We start from the raw sequence: 18,634 nt of genomic DNA on the forward strand, positions 1-18,634 counted from the left end.
GGTCTTGCAATAGGTGTTTTAAGGTAAGATGAAAAAAAAAGTGGATTAATATCCCAAGTGCTACAGTGTGGACTAAGCAGCTGGATATGAAAAAAGGGGGTAACTTAAGCCTTAGCTGTCTAAATAGACAGAGACACAGTAGTTTTAAAAGAGCAAGATAGATTGAAAGGGGGTAGGCACTTTTATATTCTGGTTCTGTAAAATACAGTGGGGTGGCCAATAAATTAAAATAGTTGAGGGGGGAGTGATTTCACAAAATGATAATTTTGTGCTTAAGCATAACAGCCAGTGAAAGGGGAGAGGGAAGGAGATATGTGGTCAAATTAACATAGGGGGCAGACATCTAGAAAGACAGTTGTGTTTAGGAACACAACAGCAACAGAGTGGGTGGGGGGGTGAAAAAATGTAAGAATTTCTTTGCGACTCAAAAGAGACACAACTGTGATGTTCTTCGTGTTTCACTGTTACAGTAATTACATTTGGGTAATCTGCTGGCAGGTTATATTGCTAAAAATTCAGCCTTGCATAATTCCAAGACTGACATTTCTTGGGATATTCCCTTTGCTTTGAGGTTTGTCAGTTTTGGAGTTGGTGAATGAAAGTTTGGCGAACCTTGTCCCCCACATTGGGACATAAACTTGGGTTTACCCTCTGCAAAAAAAAAAAAAAGTTTAATGAAAAAAAAACAGTGTGAAATATATTCGATTTTCCCCAGTAGTTTCTTTTTTTGGAGGAGTATAGAGGATTTTCAGCATTCATTCATTCAAGTCTTGAGATTTGAATATGGACCTCAGAAGTCCTCAGGTTTTCTCTGAGAGCTTTGTCTTCTAAGTCCGCTAGTTTTTGAAACTGCTGTTCTTGAGAAGGTTTATGCTCAACCAGCCTTTATTTTATTTCATCATATTATGTATTTAGTTTTATCAGTTGATCTGAATAGGTAGCCAAATGTTGTTTTATGTTTTCGTCTTGTGTTGTTTGATTTTATATATTCCTTCAGTATTTCACTTATTTTAAACACTTCATATTGCATTTGGTTTATATATTTATTTTGTTTAAGAGCTGCACGAGTCTTCCCTTTCAGAGACTTTCTTCTTTTCTGATTGGTTTTCTTTTACTTTCTCCAAGTTTCTTCTTTGCTAGCATCCAGAAAATGTAATTACTAGCCTGTAACTGAACTTTTCCCAAACTGATAACTTTCACCAGATGTTTTTCTGAGTTTCAGTTTTCACTTTGACAGAGCTCTAATTAACCTATTCATCAGCTCGCAACCATTTGACACGTATCAATAACTACAGTTTTTGGGGCCACTGATCTTTTAAGCTGATCAAGTTGAGTGATATGTTTAGACAACATTTTAAATACATTTAAATATAAATAGCATGTCTGACCTTTGTAACCATTTAAAATGTTGGGACTCACCTGAGTGAATTCCGAAACATGGAGACTGAATGGCCAAAAGAATGGACTTATGTACACTAAGTCTGAGATGCCATTTTTCGGAATATTCCCTTTTCTCCAAGGTATGGTGATCTCAGAGTTGGTATATATAGGTTTGGGTGGGTGGGAGCTTACCTCCTTATGGGGAGGTGCAGGGGGCTACCTCCTCCTGCAGAAACAAGTTTAAGTAGAAGAGAGATTTTCAAAGTTTTCAGTTTTTTTTTTTTTTTTGGGCTTTTCAGCACTCTGCATTTCAAGTGCCGACATATTAATATGGAGCCTTTATTCAATAATACTTAATGTGAATTCTTGGAATTGTTTCCCCCAAGTCTGTCAGTTTTGCTTTGTGCCTGTTGTTTTAGTATCTTTGTTTGGAAAAGTTGCTTATACTACAGTCTTTTTCTTTTCTTTTCTTTTCCCAAGCTGTCATTCAGGCTTTGTTTAGTTAGTAAATTACATTATTGGAAATCTAAGGTACTACACTACACATTGATTTCATCTTGTTCCTGGTCTGCTTTTGTGTTGATACTGACATACTGCAATATAGAAAAAGGAACTTAGAGCATTTTCCTTGTTTATATAGTAATTTTTATTTTTTTTCTGAAAAATGCTGTATGGTGTGATTTTTGTTTAATGTAGGGAAAAATTAAAATGATTAATTAATGTTGTTTTATGTTGCAGGTCGAGTGCGTTCAGTGCTTTCAGCAGCTCCTTCTGGTACTATTGGTTGTGTTGTTGATTCTAGAGGGCGTAGTCGAGCAAAAGCAGTTTCTCATTCTCAGCGTATGTGCCTAAACTTTGTCAAGTATTTTTTTTTTCTAATGTTAGACATATAGTATAGTTTTCTAAAAAATGTATATTTTCCAAGTTGTGTACTGCATTTGCCTTGTTTGTAAGGTTGTCAGAAAATTTGCATTGATCTTCCTTGGGGATGGGTACTGCTGCAGTAAACTGCAATATTTTGGTTATTCAGTCATAAAGCTGCCTTAAATCCTGCCAGTTTTTCCCCTGTGGTTTCCTGTTTCAGTTTGTAGGCCATTGTTGGCCACCTGCCATTATTAACAGTGATGTCTTCTCATAGGCACTTCAGAGTAGTATTGCTAAAGGCCCAGAGCAATTCTGCTCATTGCTGAAATACAGACAAATGGTTGCTTTTGTTTCAGTGAATGCTGTCAGTCATAAGGCCTACAGTTTATTGCTTTTCTGTGTAGAAAAGCACAACTTTATTCAATGTAATGTTCTTATTTTATTTATTTTACAATTGGTGACTGGGTTTGTCCAACTGAGCTCTGATAGCCATTTTTCAGCAGAGGCCCGGGGAGAAAAGCTCCACAATTTTACAATAAAAGTACAACAGAAGCAGTATACAGAAAAGCTTCTCAATTTTACAATAAAACAATAAGAATACAATTTTGACAATATAACAAAAAAAATATGTTTTGATTGAGGAAAGAAATGAAAATACATGATTTGTATAGTTATCTAAGGAGTTTAAAGTTTATAAGATTGAAATGACAAGTAATAGCCTAGATAAGGAGGCTAAAGAGAATTAACAGATAAATAAAAGTAGAGACCAGAAAAGGAGCAGGCAGTGGACTGTCTTTGGGATAGGAAGGTAGATTATGGAGGGGTGAGTACAGTGGCAGGACCAGTGACTCTCTAAGTATTCTTTGGTGACTGATTTGAATTGATTGAGTTGTTTGAGTGACCTAATTTCTATTGGCAATTTGTTCCAAGAAATGGTAGGATGGTAGCTATCGAGGTTGCATCCAATTTTGGTCTTCGGTTTATAAATTTGTAGTAGGTCTTGGTTTGAGCTACAGAGAGACCTAGTGGGAGAATATTATTTCTGCTGGTTTACCTTAAGAATGTGGTCTTCCCATCTAAATCCATGAAGTAATGTGCATTTACAAATTGGCTCAGTAAATATGCAGATGTTCATCATGTTACCCTGCTGCAGTCATCACACTTGGGTTATCCTGCCGTCAGGCGGTCCCGCAGTCGGCCTGAGTTCCAAAGTCTTGGTCCGGCATCAGTTGCTGTCGCTTCTTCCCTGACGTCAGTGCGCCAGGGGTATATAAGAGGCATCCGACGCCATTTTCTTCAGTCTTTCTTGCTGCGCGGTACCAGAAGCAGAAGCAGTTCGCAAGTGCCGGTCGGCCGACACCTGAGATTTTCAAATTGAATTTCAGTCCGAAGTCTTCAATAAAGCCAAGTACCCCATTGGGGAACCTTTTCTTGTCTCAGTCCGATGTCAGAAAAAGTTAACAATTGCATTTCTTGTGGGAAGCAAATACCTCATAAGGACTTCCATTCTTATTGTATTCCTTGCCTAGGCCTAGACCAAGACGTCACTGGTTGTCGGTTTTGTGCTAGGTTCAATAAACAAACTATTAAGCGTCGTTTTGATTTTGCTCGACACTACTTTGGTAGGAAATTTAATTATACCATGCCGTCGGAGCAACCGACGACCGGCATGCATAAAAAACGCAAAGATAAGGACAGGCAGCCTAGAACCAAGCCAGACTCCAAGGCCTCTGCTGGGCCTGTCGTCGGTTCTCCTGTTTTCAGTGAGGCGTCTACGCAGCCCCTGACGACCGCAGAATTGGAACCCCAGACAGCTTCAGATTCTCAAACGGAGAGTACTAGGCCGACACAGCCATCTTCCTTAGACCCTTCCGAAACTAGAGCAGAAGGAGATTCCGGTGCAGTAGAAACACCTTCGATTGCAGAAGGTGTCTTCAGACCGACTACACTCACCATTAAATCTTATGCTAAGCTTAAAACCCCTTTAAAACCTAAAAAGACTACATCAGTCTCCAGCTCAAGGCCCCATGCCTAAGAAGCAGATGCTTAAGATGGCTGAAGATTTGATTACCATAATCAGGGGTTCCCATCCCCCTCCAGGCAAAAGGCCAAGACAAGAGGAGGATTATGCTTCCTCTGACCAGGTTTCAATTTCCTCAGATTCTTCGGAGGAACAGGATTACTCCTTTCCCCCTTATGAAGACTCTGATGCTGAAGACTCTATCCCCTCAGCATCTCCCCCTGAAGACTATTCCTTTGGAGAAACTTTACATACCATGAGGGAACATTTCACTGGGAAGGCCAGGACTACTCTGATTCAAAAAAAAGGCTCCGAGAATTCCTTTTACTTCCCCAGCACAGACCACTTGCTATCCCTCCAGTTTTAGACATTGTGGATGATGTTTACTTAGAATCTAGTCTAAATCCAGACTCTCTATCTCCTGCTCCAGCCAAACCAGACAGATACTACAGAGTACCTGACTCACACAAATTCCTTTATAAAAGCCCTGTTGCAGACCCAGAAACAATTTTCCAGGGTCCCAAAGGGGCTAAGGCTTCTATGGCTAAAAATCCTGTACCCTCTGAAAGGGACTCCAGAGCACTAGATAGGTGGGGAAAAAGGTATACACCTCAGCTACTCTAGCTATAAGAGCATTAAATTGTCAGTTTCACATGCTGAAATATCAGCAATTCCTAATGTCTCAATTAAAACAAAAGATGAGGACGCATTCTGAGCAGTCTGAATTCAAGGAAATGCAGGATCTGTTGCATGCAGCTGAACAGGTGGGCAAGCATACTTTACAATGTGGATTTGATTCACTGGAAACTTCCTGTAGAGCAGCTGTGACTGGGTCTGTCATACTTAGACATGCTTGGTTAAAAGAACAAACCCTGCCTGATCATGTTAAAACAAAATTATTGGATGCACCTTTACAGCAGAATGTTTTATTTGGTGTCAAAGCAGAAAAGGTTTTAAAGAAAATGGAGGATAAGGCAAAGTCTGTGCAGACGGTCAAGGATTTTTTACAGGTACAACTCACTCGTTTCAGCAGAAATTGGCCAACAAATAATTGGTCCTTTCCAGCTTCTGACAGACCACAGAGGGGCAAATACAGACGCCCAAGGGGCAGAGGTCAGTCACAAGGACCTTACAAACCTCGCCAATGGGGTGCTGCTACCCAGAAAGGAGGAGAAGACAGGCCCCAAGCTCCTAGAAGACAAACACAATGACTTAACCCTCAAACTGCCAAGCAAATCTCTCTTGGCAGCTCCCTTGGGAGGAAAATTAGCACTTTTTGCAGACAACTGGCACATCATCACAAAAGAGAAATGGGTCCTAGACATTGTCTCACAAGGATACAGATTCCATTTTCACACATTGCCAAGGATAAAAGGAATGCCAAACCTGCCACCAAATCAATGGGCAGAGGCACAAAAACAAATTACAGCTCTCATGGACATGAGAGCCATTCAACAGGTACCTACACAGGAGCAAGGACAAGGATTTTACTCAAGACTCTTTCTAGTCCCCAGAAAGGACAAAGCATTGAGATCCATTCTTGACCTTTCAATTCTAAACACCTATTTGCAAGTACCCAAATTCAAGATGCTAACACTACAGCAGCTTCTTCCTATGTTGGGCAAGAAGGCTTGGCTAGTAACATTGGACCTTCAAGTAGGCATACCTGCTTGTCCCTATCAGACAAAATTGCAGAAGATACCTCCATTTCATTGCAGGTTCAACCCATTATCAATTCTCTGCACTGCCCTTTGGCTTATCTACTGCGCCCAGGGTCTTCACAAAATGCCTGGCACCAGTAATTGCATACTGCAGACAAAGAGGAATTCAAATATACTCATACCTGGACGACTGCCTTATTCAAGCAGAAAACAAGGACATTCTTTTACAACATCTGGCATTTGTCAAACACCTTCTAAGTTGCCTAGGGTACACAGTGAATGAAAAGAAATCAGAACTGGTGCCCTCACAGAACAATAATATTCATGGGTGCCAGCTTGAATACAACGGCCCAGACGGCTTATCTCACGCCAGACAAGCAACAACAACTGACTCAATACTTCAAAATAATGGCAACAAAGACCCAACTCCCTGCAAGAGAAATTCTGCAGGCCTTGGGATTCATGGCATCTTGCATACTACTAATACCATTTGCAAAACTGCATATGAGGAAATTACAATGGTACCTGAAAAGCGTATGGACTCAACACAGCCACAGCTTGGAAACAATGATGCCACTCATTCCCTGCCTTCAACAGGAGTTTCTATGGTGGGCACAGGCATGTCACCTCAACAAGGGTCAGCCTTTCACCTTGCCCACAGCCAGACAAACTATAACAACAGATGCATCGGACTATGCCTGGGGAGCACACATGGCAGGACAGTGCATTCAAGGCAAATGGACTACAGATCAAAGGCATCTGCACATCAATCAAAAAGAAATGCTAGCTGTACAGAATGCCTTAACAGCCTTCAAGGCCCTCTTACACCCAGGACAACTAATAATAAAGACAGACAATACCACAGTAATGTGGTACATAAACAAGCAAGGGGGTACACACTCCTACCCTCTATGCAGACAAGCAATGACCTTGTGGAACACAGCACTGACTTACCAAGTTCAAAAAAAAAAAAAAAAAAAAAAAAAAAAAAGCACTGACTTACCAAGTTCAAAAAAAAAAAAAAAGCACTGACTTACCAAGTTAAAAAAAAAAAAAAAACATCTCTTGTTTTCCCACCTTACTGAACTAGAGTAGTCCAGTTTCAGAGTTGCTGATCCCTGGGCTTTGTTTTTAGTTCCTGTTACTGATCCATTGCCTTATTAGGAAGGAGGGAAGTTTCTTTGCTTACCAGTGGGAGTGGGAAGCACTGAGCAGCCTTTTTGTCCGAATTGGTGAAGTTTCAGCCAGAAACTAGTAGTCTATTGGTCGTTTTGGGCCAATTCCAAGCTCCTTTCAGCCCCCTGCTATAAAACACGCTAAACACGCGTTTTCCAGCTTGTACCAACTCAGCACAGATCCTCGTGGTGGCCTGCAGAGTGATCCAAGCAGCAGAGAGCTAAAAGAGTGACTTTCTACCAGATATAAGTATTTTTTTGGCTTTCCCACTATTATTAAGCTAGCGACTGCATTTCGCCTGTTTTACTGCTACTTTAAGTGATTTCTGCATTTTACACTGTTTATTGCACTTTAAGTTACTAATTGTTGCAAATTGTTTCTGTAGGCTACACACTAAAGTACGCTAGCCGATTTACAGCATTTATAGCATTTACTGTCTGTTTTTTTCCTTATCTCTGTAATAAAACAAAAAAATCTCTTGTTTTCCCGCCTTACTGAACTAGAGTAGTCCAGTTTCAGAGTTGCTGATCCCTGGGCTTTGTTTTTAGTTCCTGTTACTGATCCATTGCCTTATTAGGAAGGAGGGAAGTTTCTTTGCTTACCAGTGGGAGTGGGAAGCACTGAGCGGCCTTTTGTCCGATTTGGTGAAGTTTCAGCCAGAAACTAGTAGTCCATTGGTCGTTTTGGGCCAATTCCTAGCTCCTTTCAGCCCCCTGCTATAAAACACGCTAAACTGTACTGCTGATCTAACCAGCATATCCTACAACTGAAAAGTTCATCTCTACTTGATTCCCAAGTAGACTATTCTCTATCTGTAAAGCCTAGCACTTACTCCTACAGTACTTGCACCTTGATAAAGCACTCTTATTATAGATAGTACCCCACCAGCCTAAAACCCACTTCCCCCGGAGTCCTTTGAAAGTCTCTTTATCTACTACTACTAGTATGTCGAGGGATCAGTTGCTAGTGTCCTCTCCAGCTCAACTGGTGAACCTGGGAATATTGAGGCAATGTTACAATTGCCTCATGTACACAGACAATCCTCTCCTTCTCCCACAAAACACAAATACATGCGAGAGATGCAACTATACGGCCAAACTGGAGGCTGAGCTCTCTCAACATAGGACTGGCAAGACCAGACAGGAGGAGAAGGTAACCACACACAATACATACCCAGTCACACATGGCACCATCACAACTTCAAATCATACACATACTCACACAAAGACATACTCGGAGGCTCTGATCAAAAATTTACCAAAACAGCAGAGGCCACCAAAGCAGACACCCAAACAACTACCACCTCACGACCCAACACATAGACCACACAGTCAGAGTGTCAAACAGTCACAGCCCTTAAGGCCAAACAAAATGCCAGACACACTTGTCATTGGTGATTCCATAGTCAGACACACTGACGTCCCGCTCACCAGACTGAGTAAGGAGAAGGTCACAGTAAGCTGCCTGTCGGGCGCTAGAATCCGCCACATAACGCAAGCACTCAGGTCTCTCAACAGCAGATACAAGTACGACTCAGTCATTGTCCACGCTGGTGTCAACGACCTGAGACGTACCTCCTTGGACTACATGAAAGGGACATCGAGGAGCTCTCTGATTATGTAGCCCAGGCAGGTATGACCCTGACCTTGAGCAGTATCCTACCTTCACCTAGAATGATGCCACAATACAGTGATAAGATGATCAGCTTTAATAATTGGCTTAAATTCTGGTGTCATTCAAAGGGATCCAATGTCTGTCTGCCTGGGATGACATGCTGGACAAGCCACGCTGCTTCGCAAGGGACGGCTTGCACCTGTCACCCTGGGCTTCCGGATATTGGCAAAGGCTCTTGCCACCCCATAGTGCCTTTTTAGGCAAGGCTCAAATTCTAAACCTACCACCCTAGAACACCAAAAGGAAAAAACTAAGGGTAATGCTGCTCAATGCCAGAAGTCTCAATCTCAAGATGCATGCACTCGAGGCCCTTCTCAATATGGAGAACATCGATGTCTGTGCTGTGACAGAAACCTGGTTCAAGGCTCCTGAGAGCACCCCAGCACTAACAGGTTTCACCTCATATCATGCATTCCGGCCCCAAAATCCGGACAACACCAAGAAAGGAGGGGGGGTGTCCATATTCATAAAGGACACCCACACCTCAAGGTTGGTGACAACGCACGATGCATTGGAGACCATCCAGGTGCAATTAACCATAGGCAAGACTGCTCTGCAATTTGTAGCATGTTACAGGCCACCCTCTCAAACTCAGGAAACTCACATGGCCTTCCTGAAAACATTTGAGGGGATAAATGTATCTCCAAACACCATCATACTAGGTGACTTCAACTACCCTAATATAGACTGGGAACACTACTCAAGCCCGAACACTCTAACCCAAAGATTCCTGGAGTTCATAAACTCAAATGCCATGGAACAACTAGTCACCATCCCCACAAGAGGAGAAAACATACTTGATCTCATCATCACGAACATGGGATCAAAATGTTCAACACCGGAAGTATACCCCTCACTGGTGAGATCAGATCATAAACTAATCTCGCTGGAGGTCCTCATCCCATCCCCACCTGAAACAAAAAGACCACAGTGAAAAACTTCTCAAAAGCCGATTTCACACTTCTAAAACTAGTGTGGTCTCCTTTAAGGCCCCTGAGCCAGTGGTAAACATTACTCAAACCGCTGAATCACTTACAAATGCCTTCTACCAGCACCTACAGGACTGCATGGATCAGGCAATCCCAAACAAAACTAAGACTCTCTGTACCAAAGGCAAGCGTCCAGTCTGGTGGACCCCAGCCATAAACAAGCTCTACAACAAAAGGAGGAAGCTACTACAAGATAGAGCAAAATCCTTGAAAGGTAAGACACCTTTGATCATTATAAGTAAAAACTAAGAGCTCTCATAAAATCATCCAAGGCAAATTTTGAGAGAAAAATCGCCAAGGACTCTAAAGACAATCATAAGGCCTTCTTTAGCTATGTTAGAAACCTAGGAGGAAACTCCCAGATATGCTCAGAATTCGTTCAAAATGATGTGAAAATTACTGAACCTACACACATTGCTAACATACTGGCTGACAGGTTCAGTGCAAACTTCTCCACTCCCCAAAGGAGAGATATCTATTCCAGAGGATTGTAGCCCCCAAACATCTCCAACGCCCAGGTGAGAACTGCCCTCACTAAGGCAAAAAACACAGCATCCATGGGACCGGATGGTGTCCCCGGCTGTGTGCTTCATGAACTCAACGAGGAATTAAACCCACAGTTAGGACAGCTGTTTAATCTTAGCCTCACCTCAGGATACGTACCCAAGGAGTGGCGCCGCGGCGACTGTGGTCCCACTTCATAAGGGCGGTGCCTCCACAGACCCTGGAAATTAGCTTGACAAGCCTTATCTGCAAAGCCATGGAGAGGATCATAATGGAACTCATAAATAAAGACATAGGGAACTTGCAGACTTTGGATCCAACCCAGTTTGGCTTTGTCAAAGGCAGATCCTGCCTCTTAAACTTGGTTGACTTTTTCGAGACAGTCACCAAGGCCATTGATGAGGGAAAGGCAGTCCATACAGCCTACCTCGACCTGGCAAAGGCCTTGACACAATACCCCACTCAGGTATCATCGAAAAACTCATCAGCTTGAATGTAAACCCATACATCACGAGATGGGTTGCAAACTGGCTAAGTGACAGAACCCACAGGGTCAGAGTTGCTGGAGCCATGTCAGACTCAAAGCCTGTCACAAGTGGTGTCCCACAGGGCTCAGTCCTGGGTCCACTCTTGTTCGGCATCTACTTTTCCGAAGTACAAGCAAACACAGGAGGGTTATGGCTGACAAAGTTTGCAGATGACTGCAAACTGGGCCATAGTCGAAAACACATCTGACACATATATCCTGCAGAAAGGCCTCACAGAAACGGATAACTGGTGCCAGAGCCATGGCCTGAAGTTAAACGCCAAAAAATGCATAGTCATACCCTTCGGGAAAAACAAGATTACCCCTAGCTACCATATAGGTGGCAATCCACTGAGCACAGAAAAAGTCATCAGGGATCTGGGGACCCAAGTTGACAGTAGCCTTTCGTTTGACACTCATGTTGCTAAAGTAGTTAGGAAAACCTTCTATATCGCCCACCTGATCATGAAGGGATTCACATCTAGATCAAGGGAGGTCATCGTCCCCCTTTACTCATCACTCATTAGACCTATGATTGAGTACAATACCCCGTTCGGAATGTATCTGACCAGACACCTGATGCAGCTTGAAAGGCCCCAAAAGTTCCTCACCAAAAGGATAAAGGGTCTCAAAAATATGTCTTATGCTGCCCGACTGAAAGAACTCCAGCTCTATTCAGTCTCATACCGCTTGCTCAGAGGTGACCTGTGCCTGACATATAAGGCCATGTCAAACCCAGATTTGATGAATATGCTTCACCTCAAAAAGTCTAGACGCCTCAGAACCACAAGGGCGGAGACTTAAACCTTGACACGGTTATAAATAGAACGTGCTGGAGGGACAGATTCATCACCCAGAGACTCCCTATGCTGTGGAACAAAATCCCGGTACATGTGAGGCAGAGCACCTCGCTGGCCTTGTTCAAGAGGAATCTTGACCAATGGATGGGAGATCGCAGATATACCCCAGGGATTACTTCAGTGTCACTGCTTGACAGAGGCACAGAAAAATGATAGGCATAGTTTTTTATTCAAACTAAAGGGGTGGCGAAAGCCACATAACTGTGGGCTAGGCTTATAAATGCCCTTGGGCAGATAGCCTAGTATGAACCTATGAACCTATGAATTACAAGCACAATTCCTGCCAGGAAAGAAAAATACATTGGCAGATGACCTAAGCAGAAACCTCATGGATCCCCACGAGTGGAAACTGGATCCACAAGTATTTGCAATGATAACTCAAAAATGGGGACGCCCAGACATAGATCTGTTTGCCAACCCCCAAAACTACCAACTTCAAAAATTTTGCACAAGGACATTCCACCCACAAGCTTGAAAAGTGGAAGCCCTTACATTCAGTTGGAAAACATTGACAGTGTATGCCTTCCCTCCGCTGCCTCTTCTAGCAAAGGTGCTGCTGAAAGCCAGATTAGAGAGGCCACAAATGATACTCATTGCTCCAGACTGGCCACGCCAGCACTGGTATCCAATACTAAGGAACATGGCCCACGGCCCACCATGGATTTTACCACAAATTCCTCACCTGCTCACCCAGCAAGACAGTCAGATTCTACACAGCCAGCTCAAGACTTTAAATCTGGCTGCATGGCAAATCACCTAAACAACCAGCCAACTCCTTTATCTAAAGCTGTTATGGATGTCATTCTGGAGGCCAGGAGGCCCAGCACCAGGAAAGCCTATTCAGACAAATGGAAACGATTTTGCGCATGGAACCAGGCTAAAGGCCAAAATCCCCTTGATCCAGACATCCCTCAGATTCTACAATATTTAACTGAGATGTTGCACAAAGGACTTTCCTTTTCATCTATTAAGATCCACGCCTCAGCGATTTCAGCTCACTACAACACGGATCCTCCTTTATTTTCACATCCACTGCTATGACAGTACCTCAGAGGGGCCAAGAACATAAGACCACCCAGGAGAGCACCAACACCAACTTGGGATCTCAACTTTGTTCTGGAAAAGCTTACACTGCCGCCTTTTGAACCAGCTTTCTCAGCTGATTTAAAGTTTCTATCATGGAAAACTGTCCTGCTGCTAGCAATAACCTCAGCTAGAAGAGTCTCAGAGGTACAGGCACTAATGGCAGTGGAGCCTTTCCTCATTTTTCATCAAGACAGAGTCTCTCTATGAACTAACCCCTCCTTTATGCCAAAGGTGGTATCCAGTGTGGCCCTAAACCAAAACATTCATTTACCCACCTTTTTCCCAAACCCCCAGAACAAAGGAGAAAGACTCCTGCACTCCTTGGACATTCACAGGCAACTACGCTACTACTTGGATAAAACTAAGGCTTTCAGAAAATCTGACCAGCTCTTTGTATCCTATGCTACAGCCGCACAAGGAAAAGTTATCTCAAAGCAGCCCATTTCAAAATGGATAGGACATTGCATACGTTTCTGCTACACTCATCATGGGAAACCGGTTCCTGCTAGCATTAGGTTCCACTCCACCAGGGCTACAGCTACATCTACAGCCTTTCTCAGAGGCGTACCAACCAAGGATATTCTGGAAGCTGCAACTTGGAGTTCAGTGCACACCTTCACCAAACACTATCACTTACCTCTATACTCTAAGACTAGAGCTGGCTTTGCCACTGCAGTTCTGCAGGGCCTACTAGCTTCTTCAAACCCTGTTTAACACCACCACCCATCCTTATCTTTGGGATTCAACCCAAGTGTGATGACTGCAGCAGGATAACACGATGAACATAGTACAGTTTTGTACCTACCATAAATGTAGATGTTCGAGTGTTCACCCTGCTGCAGTACAGGTTACCCTCCCTCCACCCCCTCTGACCTAGCTGAACCTTTTCTATGCCTTTCTATCTGATGCAACCTTTTTGGTGTATTTGCTTATAGCTGAAGGTATGCTTTGTATGTTCTTTACATGTTTTATTGGCAATATGTAGTGACCTCCTATTGGGGGGCACCTGATATCTGGGGCAAGAAAAACTGAAGAAAATGGCGTTAGATGCCTCTTGTATACCCCTGGCGCACTGGCGTCAGGGAAGAAGCGACAGCAACCGACGCCGGACCAAGACTTTGGAACTCAGGCCGACTGCAGGGACCGCCTGACGGCAGGTAACCCAAGTGTGATGATTGCAGCAGGGTGAACACTCGAACATCTACATTTATGGTAGGTACAAAACTATACTTTTCTTTTTTCTGTGCAGTACTTCAATTTGGAAAGCTTTGAACATTGGTAAATGTTTCAAAAAGCCAAATGCAGTGCTGCTATCAGTTGAGGCAGGAGACTCACGTAAACATAAAAGAGAGCAATCCAAATCCAAGTGTGTGACCCTCCAGTGGCAATGAAACGAAAAGCAGAGATTCAAAGGAACTTCAAATAAGATGCATTCATAAAAAATAATAAAGTTTATTCCAATGAGTGAGCGCTTTCGCCAAAGGCTTCTTCAGACTCTTAAAACAATGAATAAAACTGTTTGAATCATTTTTAAACCATCCTTAAGCTTCCTATTGGACATTACAAATTGATATGTCACATGTTATCTTGTCTTAAAGGAACAGATACTCAAAAAAGTTAACATAGTTAAATGCAACAATATTTAGAAGGAATACTTCCATCCAAATATACAATTAATGATCAGAATGTCCATGCAAATAAGTAAAAATATATGCATATACCCTGATACATTCTAAAAATAAAAGGAGCATTGTGCTTGGTCCTATATCATTCTACAATCATTAAAAACTGTTGCTACATTCATTAAAAACCCTGAACATTCTCTCTCCTCATGGTGTTAAAAACATTAAAATCCTTAGATAAACAGCAAGTTTTATCGCGTTTCAATATCTAGCATCTCTACTAAGATAGTGGTGTGTCGAATGCAACTTTGCATATATCAGGTTAAAAAATTAATATAGCGAGAACTCTGTACTAAAAATGTAAGCGTACCTTTACCACAAAACAACATAGCGAATATAATGTATTTCGCGATGTGCCTCATCAAGGAGTCAGACCTCATCATATCGGTGAAAGGCTGTTGTCCAAGATTAAAAAATTAGGAACCTCTTAGATTCCACGTAAAACAAACTGTTTACAAGTTGTAAAGTGCCGTGTGCTGTAGGAACTCTGAATGCAATTGAGTACAACCTAACTTCATGCGCTATGGTAACTCAACGTGCGGTGAGCACGTTCTAAGCATCTAAGTACTGAACAACAGAAACAATGTTTAAATTTCTAAGAAAAAAAGGTGAGCCTATATTCGTGCTGTCCTGTGCCTAAAATAGACAGTATTTGTAAGCGATTATGCCCTAGAAGCATATATTGATCACAAAGTGTCACTATTTAAAACAATGAAGCGTGTACATATTAATGAGTACACTTATTAAAGTGTTAAGCTGAACATGGCAGAGATGGCATTAACTAATACAAAATAAAAGATAAAAACAGATAAATAGTGGAATGCTAGGCGTAACACATAAAAATTGACACAATAAAGCTTGAAATTAGCACAAAGCACACATATAATAATACCTAAGTATAAAGCTCCATAGATGATAGGGTCCTAACTAGTAAAAAGCAACTACTTCCATGTACATAGTTGGTGCTAAATATAACAACATTCTAAGTTAAAAGGTCAAATGAAAATGTGAAGAGATAAACAATCATAACAATACTAAGCCTGTACCTAATGGTAAAACAAAACATCTATTGATGTATGGGGTACCTAGCTCAGTCGCAAAATAAATTCCAGCTACAGTGAACAAATATATAGACGTATATGCATGCTAGTATATACATGTGTATATATTTACACACATGCATGTGTAAACTATGCCCAATAACCACTAATATATTGAGGTGGTGATAGGAGGGGATGAAAAACATACTAGTATGTGAGGTATGGGCTCAGAAGTAAGGCTAAAACAAGAAAGCCGAACATATCCAAAGGTCCATCAGTACCTGGGATTTGATACTAAGAACACATCTACTTGTGGCTATAAAGCTCAGAACATTAATACTATGAAAATAATTATATTCAGTCTACAAGGACTGATTCTTACACTGATTTACTATAAGAGTGACATCAATCGTAGTTTTAAAATTACCTTACTACTCTATTTAGGTAATAGTAGGTTAAGTCATCTTCGTAGTCTTCTACTTCTTAAAATGGTTTGAGTTGCACTTTATCATTAAGCCCTGGTGACCTATCAGACCTTAGTCTGATAATCCAACGTGTCTCCTGTTCTAAGGTTTTGTTGATTAGATCACCACCTCTAAAACCCACGCTGACTTGTTCAATAACACAAAATTTAAAATTATGGTTGGTGCCTGCTGTTGTATTGTGTCTAGCTAGGGCATTAGTCTCAGTACCTATCCTAATGTGGTAAATATGTTCCCTAACTCTTTCCTTAAGTGATCTATTGGTTTTGCCAATGTAATAGCTTTTGCAGGTTATACAGGTGGCCATGTATACCACATTCTTACTTTCACAGTTCGTGTTAGTTCTGAAATTATATGTGCGTAGCGTAACAGGATGCTCAAAAGTGGTATCTTTATTAATGTAGATGCATTGATTACAATGACCACAGGGTACTGTGTTTCTGTCATTTATTGGTCTACTTTTCCCCGGATGTTTGGGTCTACATAAAATGCTTCTTAAATTCTGATGATTCTTGTAGGTTATCATTGGTGTTGGTCCTACTACCTCATTGACATCCCTATCGGATTTCAGTATTCCCCAGTGTCTATCCAGGGTTTTTTTCACCTCCAAGTTCATTTTACTGAAAGTGAGGTTGGTTCTAATTTCAGTTTTTAAAGGCTTCGGACTCTTCATACTACCTTCATGTGCCATAAAGTAAGGTTTAGCAGTACTCGTTCTTAGACGCTCCACAGTTCTGACCATTTCTAATATTTCATTTTCTTTATAGCCCCTTTCTAGAAATCTATCCTTCATGTCCTCTATTCCTTTCTCATAGAACTCTTGTTGTGGGTTCAACCTTGATACTCTCATGAATTGTCCTTTAGTTATCCAAATAAGAAACGAAATTCTTTATTTGGTTGGGTGATGAACCCTCTTTAAAGAATTTCGTTTCTTATTTGGATAACACTACGGATTTTTTAAATGAATTTTTCAGATGAAACTATACCATTTTTGGATGTGGAAGTATTCAGGATGTCCAATGGCCTTATTAATACAACCATTCATAGGAAAGCCTGCCAAAGAAACAACATACTACACAGAAACAGTATGCATCCTGTACATGTATTCCAAAATGTCCTTAAAGGACAATTCATGAGAGTATCAAGGTTGAACCCACAACAAGAGTTCTATGAGAAAGGAATAGAGGACATGAAGGATAGATTTCTAGAAAGGGGCTATAAAGAAAATGAAATATTAGAAATGGTCAGAACTGTGGAGCGTCTAAGAACGAGTACTGCTAAACCTTACTTTATGGCACATGAAGGTAGTATGAAGAGTCCAAGCCTTTAAAACTGAAATTAGAACCAACCTCACTTTCAGTAAAATGAACTTGGAGGTGAAAAAACCCTGGATAGACACTGGGAATACTGAAATCCGATAGGGATGTCAATGAGGTAGTAGGACCAACACCACGTATAACCTACAAGAATCATCAGAATTTAAGAAGCATTTTATGTAGACCCAAACATCCGGGAAAAGTAGACCAATAAATGATAGAAACACAGTACCCTGTGGTCATTGTAATCAATGCATCTACATTAATAAAGATACCACTTTTGAGCATCCTGTTACGCACGCATATAATTTCAGAACTAACACGAACTGTGAAAGTAAGAATGTGGTATACATGGCCACCTGTATAACCTGCAAAAGCTATTACATTGGCAAAACCAATAGATCACTTAAGGAAAGAGTTAGGGAACATATTTACCACATTAGGATAGGTACTGAGACTAATGCCCTAGCTAGACACAATACAACAGCAGGCACCAACCATAATTTTAAATTTTGTGTTATTGAACAAGTCAGCGTGGGTTTTAGAGGTGGTGATCTAATCAACAAAACCTTAGAACAGGAGACACGTTGGATTATCAGACTAAGGTCTGATAGGTCACCAGGGCTTAATGATAAAGTGCAACTCAAACCATTTTTAAGAAGTAGAAGACTACGAAGATGACTTAACCTACTATTACCTAAATAGAGTAGTAAGGTAATTTTAAAACTACGTATTGATGTCACTCTTATAGTAAATCAGTGTAAGAATCAGTCCTTGTAGACTGAATATAATTATTTTCATAGTATTAATGTTCTGAGCTTTATAGCCACAAGTAGATGTGTTCTTAGTATCAAATCCCAGGTACTGATGGACCTTTGGATATGTTCGGCTTTCTTGTTTTAGCCTTACTTGAGCCCATACCTCACATACTAGTATGTTTTTCATCCTCCTATCACCACCTCAATATATTAGTGGTTATTGGGCATAGTTTACACATGCATGTGTAAATATACACATGTATATACAAGCATGCATATCGTCTATATTTGTTCACTGTAGCTGGAATTTATTTTGACTGAGCTAGGTACCCATACATCAATAGATAGTTTTGTTTTATCATTAGGTACAGGCTTAGTATTGTTGGATTGTTTATCTCTTCACATTTTCATTTGACCTTTTAACTTAGAATGTTGTTATATTTAGCACCAACTATGTACATGGAAGTAGTTGCTTTTTACTAGTTAGGACCCTATCATCTATGGAGCTTTATACTTAGGTATTATTATATGTGTGCTTTGTGCTAATTTCAAGCTTTATTGTGTCAATTTTATGTGTTCCTAGCATTCCACTATTTATCTGTTTTATCTTTTATTT

At 41.1% G+C, this 18,634-nt stretch overlaps 1 protein-coding gene across 20 annotated transcripts in view; it reads left to right on the forward strand.

The window, feature by feature from the left end:
* Positions 1–18,634, forward strand: part of CLASP2 (cytoplasmic linker associated protein 2) — a 7,203,062-nt gene that overhangs the window by 3,575,114 nt on the left and 3,609,314 nt on the right. For all 20 annotated transcript variants that reach the window (XM_044064956.1, XM_044064947.1, XM_044064955.1 and 17 more), the window contains one exon: positions 2,119–2,220. In XM_044064956.1, coding sequence (XP_043920891.1) covers positions 2,119–2,220 — 102 coding nt within the window. The remainder of the gene's footprint in view (positions 1–2,118; positions 2,221–18,634) is intronic.

This window comes from Protopterus annectens, chromosome 3.part0 (genome assembly GCF_019279795.1).
Source record: "Protopterus annectens isolate FY-2018-M chromosome 3.part0, PAN1.0, whole genome shotgun sequence".
NCBI classification, from domain to species: domain Eukaryota; kingdom Metazoa; phylum Chordata; order Ceratodontiformes; family Protopteridae; genus Protopterus; species Protopterus annectens.